Source organism: Meleagris gallopavo, chromosome 10, assembly GCF_905368555.1.
Source record: "Meleagris gallopavo chromosome 10, MGAL_WU_HG_1.1, whole genome shotgun sequence".
NCBI lineage: Eukaryota > Metazoa > Chordata > Aves > Galliformes > Phasianidae > Meleagris > Meleagris gallopavo.
Window position 1 is genome coordinate 12,514,815 of NC_139413.1, and position 20,010 is coordinate 12,534,824.

The following is a 20,010-nucleotide window of genomic DNA, read 5'->3' on the forward strand; positions in this document are numbered from 1 at the left end:
CACATTTTGGCAAAATTTCAGATGTTTGCATGATGATGCTAAGCTAGCAAAGTTTCTGACCAGTCTTCCAACACACCAGGTAGACAGCCTAAATATAATCTTTTACACCAAACAATACTTTCTTCCCAGATTTATTTCAGAGGAAGACAACAGGAAAAAGCAAAGTTCTTCAGTTTCAGTCAATGACCAAATATTAAGCAGAAAACAGTAAATATAGTCATCGGTATTAATGACAAATACCCCAGATTTAGTATCACAAGGGAAAACATGGAGGGAGAAGAAAGTTATTACCATGGGGGGTGAAAGAGGTTATTGTATGATTATTAAATATCTAGAAAATACATCTATATTTATTTCTACTATTTAGTTAGCTTTTGCTAAACAAATCAATGAAAAATCAAACAATTAAAAAAAAAAAAAAAAGAGATTTTCCCAGGCTGGACAAATGTCTTCTCAAAGAGAACAGGACATAAATCCCTATTTTTCTAAAGTGCTGAAGGATTAATTAATTACTGCTCAATTATGACTCGAAAAATACGTTCTGGTCATTTCTTGTCAAAGCCCACACAGAAATAAAAACAAAAATAAAATAAAATAAAAAAAGGAAATTAAAGATACAGAATACTTTCTGATAAATCAATAGCATAGTTAGTACTCATAGACCAAATCAGATATATAAAGTAATAAGTAATGAAAATATTTAGAAAATTCTAGTAATCTCTCAGAACAAGATAAAGGGAAAATTTACTTGAATCGAGGCAATAAATACAATCTTTTTATCACATCACTCGTGATATTTGTGGAACTGTCTAACACAAAACAGAAAGAAAAACCTTGTCCTTCTTCCACTGAAACAAAAGCCCTTATCAGCATTTCAAACAGCATTTGATGGTCTATGGAAACAGCAGCCAATTATATTAAATAAAGTGATATATAATATGCTTCAGCACATAAGCCAAGCACTAGCTACTTTGGGTCTAAGAAAGTACTTCTCTCAGGCATGCTAACACGTGATCGTCCATTATAAGGCTGTCCTAGGTCTTCTATGCGAGAACATAGAAGTAACAGCATCTGTCAGAGAGAGGATATCAAATTAGACCACTGCTGCCATACAAACACGTAGTGATTACTGTTTCCTAAAACCAATTCTGTGATACAGGAAAGTGTAAATACAATCCTATATACCTACACAAATGTTTGTTTTGTTCTTGGGGTAAAACTGAAGAATATGGCTTTACTGTCAAGAAGAAACTACTTGTAAAAGAGACAGTTAAAGAAAGTATTCTTCCAGATGAAACAAAGCAGCTTACTGCCAAAAGCAGACTGTGATACAAAGGAAAATCTGGGAATATAAAACGCAAATTCTCAAGTAACAGTTTTTAAAAACTGAAGTTCTGCTCTACAAGTTATATTTTGGAAATTTAATTTAAGTGTTTGGTATCACATATACTGAATTTGTTTACACTCAGCTAGCGTGGAGGTCATAGAGACACAAACATGAAGAATGATGGTAAAGTACTACAGACTTTCAGCTAACAATTTGCTTTATACTAGCTTAGCAGCAACCATTTAGGTATGAGAAAACGTCAAAATATTAGTGTCCTTCAAGTCTTTTAATGTGTCTAAAGCACCTCTCCATAGCTTTAGAAACTCTAAGCTAGTCCAGCACATCAAGAAATAAAGGAATTTGAAGATGCCTAACAAAGTTATTAAGGCTTTTTCCATAATTGGATGTAGTGGCACAACTGATACTTTAAAAGCTAAAATTCTTCATCGCGTTAAACTTTCTACAGGATTCTCTTGATCCTACTGATGAAGTAAAAAGCAAAGATTAATTTAACAGCATTCATACAGAAATGTTTTCAACTGTTATCCTCTGAAACAGATTCATTTAATAAGAATTTTAAGAAGGGGAAATTAGTGAAAAGTTATAGTAAAAAAGCCTAGGAAAGACAGCAAGAAATAATACCGTAGGAGTCATAACAACAGCATATTTCTAGCTGTAGTAATAAACAGTTAAATTGAAGTTAAACTATTATATATCTTGCAATTATAAGTAGTTTTTGTATAGCATTTTATTTAGCATTTCATTTTTATTTAGTGGTTCATTAAAATATAGCTGCTATTTACACAAAAGGCTTTTTTCCCTGAAAGATCTTCCATAACTTTTCTTTACTTCACATATAAAAAAACCCCCACATTCCAGGGAAATAAAAAAAGAAAGCCTAATTCTGATACGATGACCATGACAGTCATTTGAAAGCAGTCCCATTTGTTTCATTAGTAATTTTGCACTTCATTCAAAAGATAGTAAGACTCACTGAAAATATGTCCGATTTACAGTTTCTAAGATTTCTGACAACTCAGCTTTATCACAGCTGAGGAGGCAGTATATGAACAAGTAACAATGCATGTGAGCCTGGATAATCTACACATGCAAAAATTTTCTACTTGGTTATACAGCACACAGCTCTCATTTCCTGGAAGGGTCAGACATATCACAAGATTTCCATTTTTTATGGGTTTATTTTATAGGTCTCTAAAATTTGCCAGTCAACAGAAGTAAAAATCTTGTTTTATGAATAAAATTTAGATTATGGTTTTCGATCATCACTCAACTTGTTGATTATTTAATGACTTACCTGCAACTATTAGAAACTGTTGCTACTTTATCAAGAAATGCACTGTATTGGAAAGCTTGGTTATGGTTAACTTAATTTTAGTTTCCAACAATTACAAATAACAGGACTTTGTTTCTTCTGGATATTAATGAAAACATACAAACATTTTTAGGCCCTTCTTCCTGGCCATTGAGCCTTTATCCTCAAGACAGCATGCCATATATTACTAATTCCCAGCTTTTTTTTTTTTGTGTGACTTCTCAAGTACAAATGACTAATGATACTTTATTAATAGGCAAATTAAAGCTATACTAAAAATTATGTGTGAAAACAACAGGTAGTAGAAGTAATCATCTTAATGTAGATATGTAAAACTATGACTGCATTGGATTTAGTCCCTAGTTGGGCTACAAACTTCTTTGTGACCTTATGTCAAGTAATCACTACCTCCTGGCACTCGATACTTTGCTCTCTGCCTTCTTATACTTAGCCTGAAAGGGTTTAGGGGGACAATAGGAGGCTCTTTGAAAAATCTGTGCTTAATCACCCAAGAACTTTCACATTTTAGGTTTTATTACAGCACATCATGAAGTTACGGTTCCTGAAGAAGAGGGTAATTTCATGCAGGAGGTAACTGAGGTATAAACACACACACATACAATATTCAATCATACAGACTGAAGCACCAAGATTAATACAAGAGTGTCATCCTGTCACTAAATCTCTACTCATAAAATATTTAACCTACACCTCACTTCTGACATATGGATTACTTTATGCACTTTAGAAAAAAGCACCAAAGCTGTACAACAATCCACTATGTAACAGCATAATGCAACAGAAATCAAGGTCAAAACTGAAGTCTTACCACATTTTCTGTTAGAGATCTCATACACATACTAAAAACAGCGACAGCAAAAGTTTTAGCAAGAATGCCACAGGTGCAAAGTAGCATTGCTGCAAACATACTAGAACTTGAAGAGCATCACATCAAGCTCAAAATGGAGCTCCACTCTTTTGTGGTGAAGCACACCCTTTGGGAACCATCAGTGAATACTGAATGGCAGATAATCTACCTAAGTACACTCTGAAGCTATCTTTATCACTACTGACATTAGAGAAGACAATTCTAAAGCAAATAAAAATATAAAATATGAAGATAAAAAAGAAGCAGGAGGAAGGTCACTGCTATCATTCTGCCATACTTCACAATCACAGTTTCCCAACCTTCATCTTACAACTCTCTGAACTTACAGCTGTTCTCACCTTTCTTCTTTTGAGTATGTGAATAAAAACACAGCCATAAATCCATTCAGGCTTTCAAGTTTTTTCCGTTTTCTCTTTTCATATTGATGTCATGTATTTTATGCCCTCCCCCCCCCCCCCCACATAGAGAGCCTCATACCTCCATATTCAAACAAGTATAATTCCCATTACGACAACTATTTGATTGGCTAATGCAACAGTAATACTAACAGAACCTTTTTGTGAAGTTTTTCAGCAGTAGAGCTTGAAGGCTGTGATAATAAGGCAAGCAGGAGGCAATAAAAATTAAAGAGGAAACTAATACAAAGATCAGAGTATTTCTATTTGCCAGATGAAGCAAAGTTAAGATACACAAAACTCACCCAACGGGTCATTAGCAGAATCAGAAAAGGTACCTCCCTCTCTTACAATATAAAATCTGCATTAATAACCAAGATAAATATGACTGACTTCACTGATGCTCAGGACACTTTCAAGAACTGCAGTTTAAGTTACTTGTGTCACATCCCTTTTATTTTTTCTGTTGTTAGGGACAACACTGCAGTTGAAGACATGCATTCAGAGTGAGAGCTTATTTATTGTTTGTGCATTTCTCATTTGTCATGCATTCTCTCATTCTCTTCTCCAAGGCTTCTAAAGATAATGCAATGGTATTACAACAATTCACACTGCAACATAAACTCAATAGGCCTCAGGACACCACTGCAATTTAAGACTAATTAGTATCTTCATCAAGTGACTGCAACACATAACAATAGAGTCAGTCATACCTAGAAGAGAAGTCTCCTTTGCAAATGCTGCAGCAATAGCTGGGTCCAGCGCTGGTTGTCCATCACCAGATGGAAGATCAGGACGAGTGTAGTCCCTGCTTTTATCATTGTTGTACTTGACATTTAAATTCACCAATTTGGAAAAATCAATCCGTAGAGTACAGCAAGCATTATAAATATTCTGACCATCTAGGGCCTGCAAAAAGGAAACAATTTATTTTAAATAATACACAATATGGGTTGGTCAGCACGTAATTATTTATCCCTCTTACTAGCTAGCTTAAAACCAATTAAGATTACAATGCATTAACCTCTCTTAACATGATTCCAGGATGCTTGATGTTTATTTCTCTTATCAAGATTGTTCATGTAGCAAGGTGCAGAGAAGTCAGCACAGTCAAACTTCTGCTGAATATAATTTAACCTGTATTTCACAGTATAGCTTTAATGCAGGCAAAATGCCAAACATTTCTCAAAAAGTCAAAAAAATAAATAATCACACTAGAAGTCTACAAAAAGCTGACTTAAGAAGGTATCAAAAAATCTAGGCTTACTCACATAAAGTAGATGGCTCTGTGCCAAACTAGCGTATTTGTTCCTGCCTGCTTTTACTCTCCTCTTAGAGGTAATTAGTGCCAAAATTGAAAAAAAGAAAAAAAAAACAAAAAACATTACCTGCTAGTCTAATGGTACACCTTAATAATAATAAAAAAAAATCCTATTTTCACAATTTTTACTTTTTAGTGGATGCCTACTAACAACAGAATTCACACCAGCTCTTACCATGGTACCACATCTATGTGGAAACGTTCTCCATTAAGACCTAATTATATATGTTTCAATCTTTTTCATTCTATACCAGACTAATTTAATTCCATCTGAATTTTGAGCATGCTTTCATATAGTACGTATAGCTGTAAATGCTACACAGAAGAAATAAAACTTTTCAAAGCAAGTTATTTTACGTTTCCAAGAAACACAGATCATTCAACAGAAACCCTCGATTTTCAAATACAAAAGTATTACTCAATACAATGAATTGAGTAATACTACACAGAAATACATCAGCTCTGGACCAAAGCAAGCTAGCTTAGTTATACCTACAAAACTTTCCAGCTCATTCAAGTTCTGAAAAGATGAACTACTTTGAATTAAGTGTTGCACAAAACAATTAGACTTGTTGGTCATGGAAAGCAACATAGCTATTTTCATACAGCAATGAATCCGGGACCTGAACGTCCCATAGACAACTCACTATGTCTGGATTAGTAAGGTTGTCCTTTCCTACAAAATGTATTATCACAGCTAATATATCGCCAGGGTTTATGAAACTATTTAAAAGAATTAACAGCATTAGCAGCCAATGTACAAGAACACAAGTTAGTACCACTAGAACTTTCAGGTACTAGGAAAATAAAAGAACAAGTAAAGAGCGAATAAAAAAAAAAAGAAACTTGACAATCTAGACATTTGTCTCAACAAATACTTCTGCTTGAAATTCAGATGAAATAATATTGGCAATGCAAAGCATACCTTCTAAAATCCACTAACGCAGGGATTAAGTCCAGTTTACACAACCAGAGTTTACTCTGGAACAACACAATTACCATAAAGAAAACATTTTTCTTATAATAATGAAAACTAGGTATGACTGGAACCAAAAGGCAGCTCCTTTTTAGCTAAGTACAGATCACAGGAAAGCACTAAGTACTTAAAACGCAGTCAAGACTCTCATTACACCTCCATGTATAGTCTATAGACAATCTAACTTACGGCTAGAAGGATGTTGCTAAAAATCCTTAGCCTTAAAAAAAGGTAGCAAGCCAAAACACTACCTGTGTTTGTATTTTCCAAACAGGTCAATACTTAACAGAAGCATGTAAGTAACCAAAAGCCACAGTGAAACTACAAAAAGAAACTAGAAACAATGTTTTCAAAAGGATATATCACAGTAGTTTAAGATTTAAAAAAAGAAAAAGTGATCCTCACAAAAAGATACTCCAACTCAGGTAGCTCAAAGGTTATACTGTAAATCTCTCTTGGGAGAGATGTATCCTCAGTGTATCCTTTGGATAAGTATTTGAATGGAAATTGTTTCTTTTCAGACAAATGCCTTGGATACAAGAAGTTTCTGTGGCTAAACAATGTATATAAACCACAGACCATTATTCAAAACTAAGATTCTTGCATGCAGTTCTTTTAATGAAAGACTATTTACACATCACGTTCTTCTCTACAAAGCGGGAGCATCCAGGAAACAAATACTATTACTGCATTTGCTGGGCTTTCTGACACAACGGGCACAATCTAGCACTCTTCAGTTGATCCAAGCACTGCCTATCATTTCAGCACAATAGTCTTCTTCAGGATTCAGGGAGCATGAAAATCCTTAATAAAATAATCAAGGGTAACTGTCCTGAAGCTAAATATCTTAACTGGAAATGCTGTGGCTTTCTGTTTAGAAAATGACCACAGCAAGCTCACATTAGATTTTATGGTAACAAAGCCTGGCAGAGGTCTTCTCTGCAGACTGCTAGCAGAAGAGCCATCACGAAGCAGTCACTCAAAGAAACTGGAAAGAAGGCATCTCCAGTGTGGAGTCAGACCTTAAAAGAACTTCTGTAGAGAAACTAATTCTTGGTACTCCAGAACACCTGCATGCCATCTTATGTTCAAATGACTAAGTACAACAGATACTCAGTAGATATGCAATATTTTCAACTCATATTGGGTCAAGATGACTTTCGTGCACAGCATTACTCCCAGTATCAAACCAAAAGAAGACATCAGTGCTGTTCCAATGTTTGCAAGGGCTGCTCCAAAAGTAATGCCTCCTATCTGATTATGCTGGTCCACATGGAGTGTGGCAGGAGAGGTTGAACTTTCCCCACCAATATTTCGTTACGTTGTTGCTGTGTGACAGATGATAGCAGAGGGGCAGTCTGACAGAATGGTGTCTGACATGGAAGTGCTCATGAAGCAAAGGAGTGCCGCTGAATTCCTCCATGCAGAAAAAAATTGTATCAACATACCCCAATGCTTGCTGAACATTTATGGAGACCAAACAGTGAGTGCTAGCATAGTGAGGCAGTGGATGGTGCATTTCAGCAGCTGCAAAAGTGAAGTGAAAAACAAGTCACATTCCCAGACAATCATGCACACCTGTCACATCACCAAATGAGTGTCTCAATCAGCTCATCAAGGCAAACTGGCAGAATATGATCAGGGAACTGTGTATGGAGCTGACTATTGGCTTAATTGCATTGGAAACTATAGTGGCAAAACTGGAATATCTCAGTTTTCATCAGGTGTGTGTCCCACAAATGCCCACATAGGAAGAGAAAGAATACGGTATGCAAGCCTGTTAGGATCTACAGAACCAATACAAAGCTGAAGGTGACAGTTTGCCTGGATCACCTTGTTACTAGTGATGTGACACAATGTCACCACTATGAGCTGGAGTGAAAACAGCAGTCCATGGAGCAGTGACCTGAATTCCTCATTGAAGAAAAAGATCAAGATGCAGCCCTCTGCAGGTAAACTGATCTGGCTGTGTTTTAAGATAGGAAAGGGGTTATCTTTCTGGATTTCCCAGAGTCTGAACAAACCATCAACTCTGACCATTACATCATGACACCAACTAAGCTAAAGGCTCAAACTTTCTGAGTCTGCCAGAGAAGAAGATAACCGTACTCTTAGCTTCAGGGCCCATAGCAGTCTGAAGACCCTGCAGCACACGGCCAACTTTGGTTGGCATGTCTTACCACATCCACCTTATAGTTTAGATTTGGCAACTTCTGACCTCCTTCTTATAAAGCCGATGAAAGATAGACTTCACAGGCAACATTTTCCTAGCAACAATGCCATCACAGCACCCGTGAAACAATGGGTTACCTCTGCTGGCACAGATCTGTATGGAGTGCAACACACAGGCTCTTGTTCACCGTTGGCAAAAACACATAGCTAATGGTGGTGACTGTTGAAAAGCAGTGTTTTGTAGCTGAGGATTTGCTCTATCAAATATTGTTACTGTGCTCTTTGTATTTGTTGTTGTTTCCATGGAAATACATAGAAGGCATTACTTTCATAGCAACCTAAGCAGGTTTTCTGCTTCTGTTGAGGGCACTATCATTTAGTGTGAAAATGTGCTGGCTTTGATGCACAAAAAATTTCCATATGAATACAGACACCTCCAGAATATCCCTTTGTTTTACCAGAGGAAGCACAACAGTTCAGTGTGCTCTAGTGCTGCACATTCTCACACTTTCTCCAAACCATGGCTAGACTCCTGCACTGAAAGTAATAACCTCAAGTTTGTCTTCACCTTTAGTTACAGATATAATGAACTATAACGACCCAATCTGAAGGTGGAGATGAAACATGAATCAGTGTAGCCACAGTTTACTTTTACAGGAAATGAGTTTCTCACATAGCAAGTGGAGCAGGAATGCAATCTTTCACTACTTGCTCATTTGGATAGCAGGAGTCCCACAGGGCTAGAGGCTTCATATTGTACATTCTTGCCAGTGTCACTAGTTTCTCAGAACCTTCAAAAGAGTAACATCTCTCCTTGGTACTTACATCACTTGAGTTTTTCAAATTGCTCTTTAACTTCCTTAATAAAGTCTTCAATTTCTATTAAGACCACATTCTGATTTCCTGTGAAGAGTGCCAGTGGAAAATTAAATTTCCCCATTATCCTCTACAGTAACAACTGATGGAAAACAAATTGAAAATTTCTTTACTCTTTTACCATGATTTTAATTTTGAATGCCATGTAACTTAAATGTTGCCACCACATCCTCTTGCTTCTACCACTATTTCCAGCTGAATTTAAGCTGTAGGCTTTTTCCTTATCGTGTGACTTCCATTCCTTTTGTCAGTTTTGATTTGGTGACTTCATCTTTTATCACATTAATTTAATCGTAACAACAGTATTAATTTTACTCTATCTCTGGGAGAGAAAAGAGGAAGGAGAAAAAATAAAAATCAAGTCTTCCTTCATTAAAGCATTTACTTAGAAATCAGTTAAAATAAGAAGCTATAAACCTATCCCTGTTTCAATTTGTCACTAAGATAGGCTTCAAGATAACTCTGACAATAACTGCACATGCAGGTATCACTGTTATTCAATTAAGTTTAGTCATTCACACATGAGCGGCCATTAATGAACAGCTACCCTAGTTAAAACATGCAAAACCAGAGCAAATACATGTGTTGTTTTGTTTTGAACATTATGACCAATATATGTCCCGCAAGCTAGTATCAATTTATCAGAATTCAGCGTCAGCAGATTCCTTATTTCCTTTCATACTTTACATACCTCATCCTGTGTTATTTTGTCACTTTTTAGAATACAGAATTATACTGATTCAAATTGCTACAGTTCATTTCACAGATGCCGTCTTTCCATTAAATCTTCTGATAACAGTTTAAGATTCAAAAAATGAAGTCAAGATTATGAAGTAAAACATATCAACTATTATTGAAAAACAACTTCCCAAATGTTGATCACAACTGAATTACAACATCCGCAGGAAATACCTGAAGAACACTGGGATCAAAACGTATCTCAACTGTGAATCCAAATGACTTACAGTCAATTCCCACAGCAATTTCAGGTTAAAGATCTAGCTTTTATGTCATTGTAAGTCTATTTACAAACCTGACAGCTGCATCCAATCCACACAAATTTTTTTTCCCCCACTAGTTACAGTAATACATTTGCACACTCCTCCCACCTAATATTTTATATATAACATGACAGTAAACAATATCCCTAATTAAAATTGGACTCCAAAGTCTACAAATATTTCCAGACTACTTTGCTGAGGTAGACTATCTTAAAGCAGATCATCATAAAACAAGTTGAAAAATCTGCTTGTCCTACGCTAGCATTACTTTTTCTCAAAAGGAAAAGCACTTATACACTGCCTTTTGAAAAGATCTCTTATTTTTTGCGATTCCCTGTCTTGGCGGCCTCATACTTTTAATCAACATTCATTACTTCATATGATGACAAGAATGAAAATAACAATCCTCCACTTTTTAATGACAGTCTTTATCCCAATAGTCATCATTCTTTAATAAGCCAGTAGAAAGCAAAGCCTGTTTTTTGTTTCCTCTACTACCAAATACTCTTTATCAACTTCATCTGAGGCATGAGCTTTTTACTTTTATATAATATTCTTTCTAAGCTGCCAAGCAACACTTAACCAGCACATCAATTTTAACCAACCTTCCAAAAACACAAACTGCACGTGAATGTTAAAGAATATAAATTAATTATATTTAACCCTTAAAAGTTAGAATAAAAAATGTTATATATATAAATATATACATAAAACATACATTATACACACACACACACACACACACACACACAATCTAGTCTTTGCCTCTGGTTTACTTTTCTTGTTGTCATGAATGTAGTTACATCGCTACCACTTAATTCAAAATGTCTGGTCTTGATGACATGTTGTCGATCTTTGTCAAAATGATATAAACTCCCAATTATTTTTTATTTTTAATGAACTCTTAAAAATGGAGGAGGAATATTGTAACTACAGTAGTCAGCGTTCTGCTAACATCGTATGAATGTCTAGAGCACAGAAACATATCTACCCTTAAAAGAAAACTATACTTACTAGTTTTGCTTGCTGTGCATTCACTGGATCACCATACTGGAGTAAAGCTTGAAACTGGTTATTCTTTGTGAATGTGATTATCTTCAATACAGCACCAAACTTAGAGAATATCTGTCAAAAACAAAGTTTTATACACATGTTCCTGCTAATTACAAGGTCAAATTAAAATGAAATTTGTCTTACCTGATGAAGAACATCCAGGGTTACAGGATAGTACATGTTGTCAATAATTATTCTAAGCACCGGACTTTGAGCTGGTGTAACTGCACTCTCACTAACGGTGGTCCCACTTATGGGAGCATTTGTTGCCTGCACAGCTGTCACTGCCTGAAGAACAGCTTGGGCCCGCTTGAAAAGAAAATTACAAAGATTTTACTATCTCAAGACAATAGCTAGAAATTAATTAGAAAATCACATGATTATTCAGAAAAAAAAAGTGAGGCAGAATAAATGTAATGCAGTCTAATCTATGAGAAAATAAAAACAAATACCTCAATTAAGCCTTCAAATTGCACAAATATCAATCTTCCTAGTAGCAAGCTTATTGTTCTACTATTAACAACAAAGAAACCATAGCATTTTGTGGATGCCAAAATTCCTTACAGACTCTTAAAAAGGAAAAAAGGTGCAGAAGCCAGTAATTTTTAAATCTCATTTTTTCAACAGTCTGTATTACAGTTAATATTTCACTGCCACTTTAATTACGTGGAAAGTTCTGTGACGAAGGAATAACACTGAACACTGTCAGGCTTCTCAGGTGTAACACACAGAAATAATGCACAAGATAGACAGCATCAGAAAGTATTATCCAGAGAGAGGTAAACAACCTGGTGCCTGTTATTTACCCTTCTTACTAAAAAGAGAAACAGAGAATCCTCTTCCACCACGGGTTCTTCTGTTTCCTTCTGGTTGTTTTTTTTTTAAATATCAAAAGCATGGTTTTAGAAATTCAAAGGTTTATGATGACATCACAAAAACAGACATCTACATAACTGCTGCTGGTGCCAAAACTGAAAGTATCAGAAAGATAATTTTTTTTCCTGAGAAAGAAAAAGTACTGGGTTAAGAAAAAAAAAAAAAAACGGTTTCAGTTACTACTTCCATTAGAACGGTCTCATGAAACAAAACAATACAAAACAACAAAGTGAACACACCAGGCAAAACTAACTATAATAACCACTAGAGTAAATCAGTGCATTATTTCAGAGGTATCAGAGCTACCTCATAATTTCATGTCTCACAACTTACACGATGCTCTTCAAACTGAAATGAATGAACGAGTTAAGGAAGGATTAAAAAAAATTTAAAGACCTGATGAACGCTAGCTGAGAAAACAAAATTTAACTCTATTTAAAAATAATTTCTGTAATTCTATAGCAATGTCTTTTGATAAAGACATTCTTTTTCCCCCCTAATGTATGAGAAACACAAATTTCAAGCTGTTCAGATATTTGGCTGAGTTGCATTATTTCCTATTCCGTCTGTGAGCACAGAAGAAGCACACCAATTAAAATTCATGTATTTAAGTGATTGGAAAACATTGAACTGTGCAACTTACAGAACCAAAACTTTTGAGGTTACTTTTAACATAGAACCCTAGCACTCTTCATGAATGCTTACACATCATGCTTCACTGCACTAAAGTTACTGTAAATACATGATGGAATGAAGGAACGCATGTGACAACGTTCTTATACAAGGATAATCTATAAAATGAACACAACAGTGAACATTTTTTCAAAAAAGTTCAAAACCACGTTTAAGATTAATATAAATAGCCACTTCTGAAAATGAACATAAGAAAACAATCTTGAAATAATCACTGACTTGTGGTAAGTTAATCTTTTTTTCCCTTTGCAAAAAGTGGTCATCATACTGGGAAAACTTATTTTGCAAAGGCATTATTTTTGCTAATTTTTCCATTAGAAAAAAGACAAAAGTTTCTGTACTAGAATACTAGAAACGTATACGCATTTATCTTTCTTTTAAAATAGGTTCTGCAAAGGCAAGAACTAGATATTTTTTCTTCTGCTAACATGCAAGTTTATCTCTGCACTGTGCACTAATGTGTTCTTCATCAGGAACAGCAGATCACAGGAGAAGAGCCCACCAGTGCTACCAGAGTATTCATTCAAAGCACTGAAAGGTAGGCATTCGCGTTAGTCATTATCACTATGAAAATTTAAAGAGATTTAGAATCTCAGGTGTCAGAATTAATAAGTTAATTTTCTCATCTTACACTTTCTAAACTAAGACATAAATTAATTTTGTGAAAAAATTTCAAGTTAAAACATCTTCACAATCTTTCCTTTCACACTAAGTAAATTTATCCTAATGGCAGGATCACAGAGAAAACAAATCTTCATTACCAAAATCACTGGTAAAACTACAGTAGTGTTTGAATGTGGACAAAAGTACATTTAAATAACACGTATTCTTAACTGATGGTGGTATATTTCTCACATACCATACTGCCTACATTTCTAATACCATGTAATAACAAATATACCTGGTTCAGTGTATTATCAGTCTTCAGTTCTTTATGATTGGAATACTGGATATAGATAGGTTGGTTGCGAAGATGAGGTGTCACAGCTGAATAGTAATTAACCATAGTGATAGCTGCTTCTTCTGTTGCAAGTTCCAAAAAAGCCTATAAAATCAGGTTAAACAGATAAATTTCAAGTAGATAACCTTTGTATTAGAAGCACAAGAAAGAAGACACAAGAGTTTTGAGAACACATTTTGCCAAACACACATCTTTATAAGAGGTCATCCTCAATTACTAACTTTATTTGCCAAGCCACCTCCAAAAATTCATCTGAAGGAATGCAGAACTGAGTATTTAACTTACAGTATTTATCCTACTTCCTACTTTATTTAGCTCTTAACCAATCCACATTCCCAAACAGAATTTACAAGACAGCATAAGCTGACTGAAAGAAAGAAACAAAGGTTTTTACTCTCCTCTTCTTTCCTCATTAATAATTACTGTAGCATGACTTATTTCAATAGTATTTTAACAGCATATTTTGGAAAAAAAAAAAAATAAAAGCAGTAACAAATTACCTGATTTTTCCCTTTCAGCATCAGGATGTTGGTTACCTTACCAAACGGTAAGCCTAAAGCAATAACTTCTGTTTCTGTCACTTCCCCAGGCAGTTTTCTGATATGAAGAACACGAGAAGGAGCCCCATCCATTTTATCTTCACTTTTGAATTTCTTGTTGTCATTACCATTAGCTGAAAGACATATTAAGACTATTTGAAGAGTTTACTGCCATTATTTGTGCTTTGTTTAAAAATGCTTTTTATTATAAACATAAGAATTTTTTAGAACCACCTTGTCTTGTCTAAAAGAAAATGGGAGTGTTTAGAACAAATTCTGAAGAGGCAACTAAAAGAACATGAAGAAATTGTTACATGCACAGAGGAAAAGGATCTGGCAGCATTAGCTGACAGCCAGATGAATGCAAGCCAGTTGTGTGCTAAGGTGGCCAAGAAGGCTAATGGCTTCCTGGCTTTGTACCAGGAACAGTGCGGTCACAGCACCAGGGAGGCAATTGTCCCTCTGCGCTCAGCACTGCTAAGACTACACCATAAGTACTGCGTCCAGTTTCAGGCCCCTCACTACAAGGAAGTCACTGGAGTCCTGGATCGCATTCAACAAAGCTGGTAAGGGGTCTGGAATGTAAGTCTTACTAGGAACAGCTGAGGGAACTGGGATTGTTTTGTCTGGAGAACATGAGGCTCAGGGGAAACCTCATAGCTCACTAAAAACTACTGGAAAGGAGGTTGTAGCAAAATGAGACTAGTGCTCTTTTCCCATGTAACTAGCAACACTATGAGAGCTAACAGTCTCAAGTGGTAGTGTAGGTTTAGGTTGGATATCGGGAAAAATGTATGCTCCAAAAGAGTGGTGAGGGATTGGAAAAGGCAGCCCAGGGATGAGGTAGAGTCACCAGCCCTAGAGGCCTTCATGTAGACACAGCACAGAGGGACACGGCTTAGTGGGCATGGCAGTGACGTTGGGCTAGATGATCTTTTCCAATCTTAATGATGCTACGATTCTTGAAAGATGGACTGTTCAAGGATACCCCAACAGCTGTTTGTGACAGCTCATTTCCTAATCAAGATGAAAAGCACAGTACATTTTTTTCCACCTCATTTTCTGTGACGTATCATATAACGCTGTGTAAGAATACTAATTAAGATTCAGAGTGGCTGGCAAAAGAACTATAAAGTAGACAGAGGTAAACCAGTTCTGTTTTTTTGCTTTGTTTTTACCTTGAATGGAGACAGATGGCAATGGAATAAAGTAACTAGAAACATTACTAGTACAAGGCACAAAGCAGAAAAGTTACAAAGCAAATTTACTGATGCAAATACAGGAGAAGCAATTAATGCTAAGAAGAACCATTTTGAACCATGGGCTGATTCATAAGAAAGAGCAACTAATGATATAATGCAGTTAACAGGGAGGGAAAAGCAAGACAAATATTTCTACTAGAACAAGAAAAAAAAAAAAAACTATATTGTACAAAGCACCAGGAGATAGCTTTGAATGTTTTCCAGAATTCCTTGCACAGAATTTCAATAAAATTCATTAAAAAAAAAACTCAAGCTGGAACATATGAAATAAAGAGCTAGCTGGATGGAAGAAGTTCTGCTCTGGAAATATTTGCTTACTTTGGCTATAAAATAATAAAACCACTGCCTATAAATGTCACTGAAGCAATACCAGAAAGGATTAAAAGCTAAAGCACAATATTGTCTTACAATACAAGGATATTAATGAATTAATGTTGAAAATCAGAACACATTTAGATTTGAGAAAAACAAGGATTAAGACTTCCTTTTTTGTATTTCTGGCCATAAAACATGCAGTGAGATCTTTCATTTCATCTTTGAAAAAGCCACTCAGCAGCTATGTACTCTTCTAAAAAAGAAATTAAAAACAACCCTGTGACTAGAAGAAAAATATATCTAATTATTAGGGTTCAAATTCATGGGTCGATGAGGATTTAAAAAATAAATTTATGAACAAGACTAACTTTATTTACTAACTAAAAAATTAGAAGAAATAAGAGGGAGAGGCAAAAATCAATAGCAAGCATTTATGTTAAATCCTCCAAAAGCCTCACCTTCATAAGAAACCGATGACTGTGATTTCCAGAGGGAAGGGAATAAAGAAGTTTTCAGTTATCACTCGCGGTAACTACAGAATACACCTCAGATTTTGCATCCAGGAAAATTATTTAGACCTAACCTGATCACTTGCATGAAAATATTTCATTCATATGTGCCTAAGTTGGGAACAGTAAGCTATGCTTAGCATGCCTAAACTAAAATTAAGAATTTAAGGTCTTAGCTCAGTTTGCCTACACCATGACAACTCAGTCAATATTAAAAACACAGAATAGAATGAATTCATTTTTAGAAGTCAAGAATACCCACATTTCAGTTCTGGATCCAAACAGCCAGACCAAGTAACATATTTCAGTAACCTCTCAACACTTCTATCAAAACAGGCTAACTCCAGTTCTCTACAAACAGTTCCTATTTTCAGTAAATAGTCATTCCCTGTGTTTTCACTACTGGAAATGATAGGAAAGGAAAAAGAAAAAATCTGTACATCACAAATTATTTCTACCACTCTCTTATGTCTTTTCCTAACAGCTAAAGTTCCCGTTCTAATTCAGTGTTTTTGCTTTCCAGGTTCTTGCACCACTGAAGATTTTCTAAGTCTTTTTCTATTTGTTCTACAAAAACCGTAACAACATACGAACTGGTTAGAACTGAGGGTGTAGTATCCAACAGACATTGCTAGGACAGGATGAATGCAATAAGATCCATTTTCTTTTGCTCTGCTGCCACATCTCAAGAATACGACTTGGTTTGATATGTGTGGAGATTCAGGGAACATTCACTTTCAGAAGACAAAAGGTAGATAAAAATATGGAAAATAATACACACAAAAATATACAAAGTATTACACTAAAGAATGCAAGACAAAACACGGGTAGCCACTTGAGGATCTCTGGTAATAGTCCTACATAAATGAAAGTAAGCCTGACAGAGCCACTGATTTCGTATCGGCAGGAGCATACTTCAGACACTGAAAGCTAAACTTGTGATAAAATTCACAAAATGAAGCCATCAAAATTTACTGCAAAACATTTAATATTGGATAGAAAATGGGAAAAAAATAAATTGGTTATCTTGCTTTTCTTGAACACAGAAAAGAACACTTCTTTGTAATCTTCAATTATCCAGCCAGCATAGCTTAACACAAACTTACTACTTCAATAAGGGCAGTAACAAACACTGCCATATACTAAACATGTATGTACATAGACATGACTTTTCAAAACATTTGTCAATCGATGAAATTATCTTTTAGGACAAGCAGTAAAGTTTCTGGCATCACATGAAGCATCTCTCCCTAATTTTATACACTCTCTTATGTATCAGTTCAAGCAGTGCTTCTCAGAGACATCTTTAAACTATGCTTGTGTACAGAAAACCAGTATTCAAAACATGGAAACACAAATTGTGCAGAGCCACTGAAAGGTAAACTACTATTAAAGCACCAACGTCATTCTCTAGCAAAATAAAAAAAACCCAAGCACTGAGAAGAACATTATTCATATAGTCCGTTTTCAAGACAATCTGAAAGATGCTTCTGGAAAAAGGCAAAACTGCAGAAAACTGGGAAGGGGCAATCTCAAAAGCCAGCTAATCATTACTACCAAAGAAGTGCTATTAAAGTGGAAGCTAACCGGCAAGAAGTTATTCCACTAAAATAATAAGATCTGTTCTGTAATAGCCACTGCTCTGTTGCAAAGTCCTCTTTGGTTTTCCAGTAAGGAGAGAAAGAAAAATCCAGTTTCCATGCAACATCGGTTGGCTAACTTTAAGCAGAAGCTTGTTGCTACAAACGGCATTCAAAATCATTATTCTCCAGTCTAAGCAGGATCCTGCAGTCTAAACATAATCGACACATAAGCTACATCCCTACTGCACAGAAAACCAAGTCATGGAAATTGAAGGCGTAAGAGCTGATACAGCCTATTGAATGGGCATTATCTAAGCAATCTGTATCCTCTGACATTTGTAGTTAGAAACTTCTCTTTTATTAAAACAGGACTGAAAATCTATATATATGAGTAGAAAAATGAAGCCTAAGTTGAGTCTATTCAATCATTCAAGTTATAAAGATTCAATGTTCACAGGTAGTTTTTTCTACAGAAAAACAAATTCTAAAGTTCAATGTAACTCCTACACAAGAACAAGTAAGATTTTCTGCTGAGAACTAGTTTTGGAAACATTTTAATAACATTCCATCCTAAGGAATTTTTCTTTGCACACTTCCTTCCCTACAAAGATACTCATCAATACAACCTGAAATATTCTGAAGCCAAAATACAAAAGCTGGAAAATACAGACATTGTTTTACCTTGAAAATATATAAATCCTATGTTTTATGTATGTAATTTTCTATAACAATAATTGTAATGAATATTTACTCTAGAAATTAAGAGCTACAGCAGTAAATATTCTTTTCTTCCTCATTAATTTTCCTCAAAGCTCCCTCCTCTCACGTTCACAATTTCTCCCAGTACAGAAACTGTTCAGAGCAAAGATTTGGCACACAATAACGCTTAACTTGTTATTTCTTCGACATAAGGAGGAAAAAAAAAAAAAGGCAAACTATAAATCCTTTTATACCTGCAATAGTAGAAATAATTGATAAACCTGATTTCTGCACAAGTCACTCTGGATCACAATCATCACTACATCCCAACAACCAACTACAAAAGAAAGAAATTTAAGTGTTCATGCTCTCCTGGAACACTTATTTCATCTTCATCATACAATCACTTCATATAGAAAAGACAGGATCCTTACTATCAGATTTATTCATAGTTGCTGCTAATGTCAACAATATTTGTTCACCTAAGTTGAATATACTCAATGTTAAGAAGTAGCATCAGGCATATATCCGCATAGGAAATACTGACTAAAAGAAGGCAATGGAACTATGAAAATATTTAGTTTAAAATTGTGGATTCTGACCATAATCCACATTAAATATCACAGTAGTTACTGAAAACAATCACCTGTATTGATCAATGAAAGAAAATCACAAACAGAAAAGCTGCAACACAAAGAAACCACTACAGCTCCCTTTCTGAGGTTCCCCTAAGTGTACGTACCTGGCCTGACATGGATGACAGAAGATAGAAAGAGAGCATCTTTGTTAGGATCAAGTGAGAGTTTTGCTGCAGGAGTCAACAGGTTCCCAAAAAAGGGAAAATCAGATTCTTATTTTTCATACAGATAGCTCAGAATCCAAGCTAAAGATAAAATCTGGAATTCAGAATGCTTGAAATGAATAGTCGATAACACATGCAAGAAAGATAAAAACTATGAGAATAGAAAGTTCTGTAAAGCTTGCATTTTTTTATTCTAAAATTGCAGGCTACATGTTCTGTGTTAACTCTGTTGGACTTTTGTTGTTTTGAGGGTCTCTGGGGAGAGAGGAGCGTGTTCTCTAAGATTTTAAACTTAAAAGTATGTTATATCTTACTATCCTTGTCCTGTTAGGCCACTAATGCGCTGCAGAAATCTTACCCCTTAACTGAAGCATCCCATCAGTAATAACAGCTGGAGCCTCACTCCAGATACAGGCCACAAGGCAAAG

General features: G+C 35.3%; 1 protein-coding gene across 2 annotated transcripts in view; it reads right to left on the reverse strand.

Moving 5' to 3' along the window:
• PTBP2 (polypyrimidine tract binding protein 2) overlaps window positions 1–20,010 on the reverse strand; it is a 46,044-nt gene that overhangs the window by 5,300 nt on the left and 20,734 nt on the right. For both annotated transcript variants that reach the window (XM_085231704.1, XM_085231703.1), the window contains 5 exons: window positions 14,374–14,546; window positions 13,814–13,957; window positions 11,488–11,652; window positions 11,305–11,415; window positions 4,658–4,853 (listed from right to left, as the gene is read on the reverse strand). In XM_085231704.1, coding sequence (XP_085087830.1) covers window positions 4,658–4,853; window positions 11,305–11,415; window positions 11,488–11,652; window positions 13,814–13,957; window positions 14,374–14,505 — 748 coding nt within the window. In that variant the 5' untranslated portion in view covers window positions 14,506–14,546. The remainder of the gene's footprint in view (window positions 1–4,657; window positions 4,854–11,304; window positions 11,416–11,487; window positions 11,653–13,813; window positions 13,958–14,373; window positions 14,547–20,010) is intronic.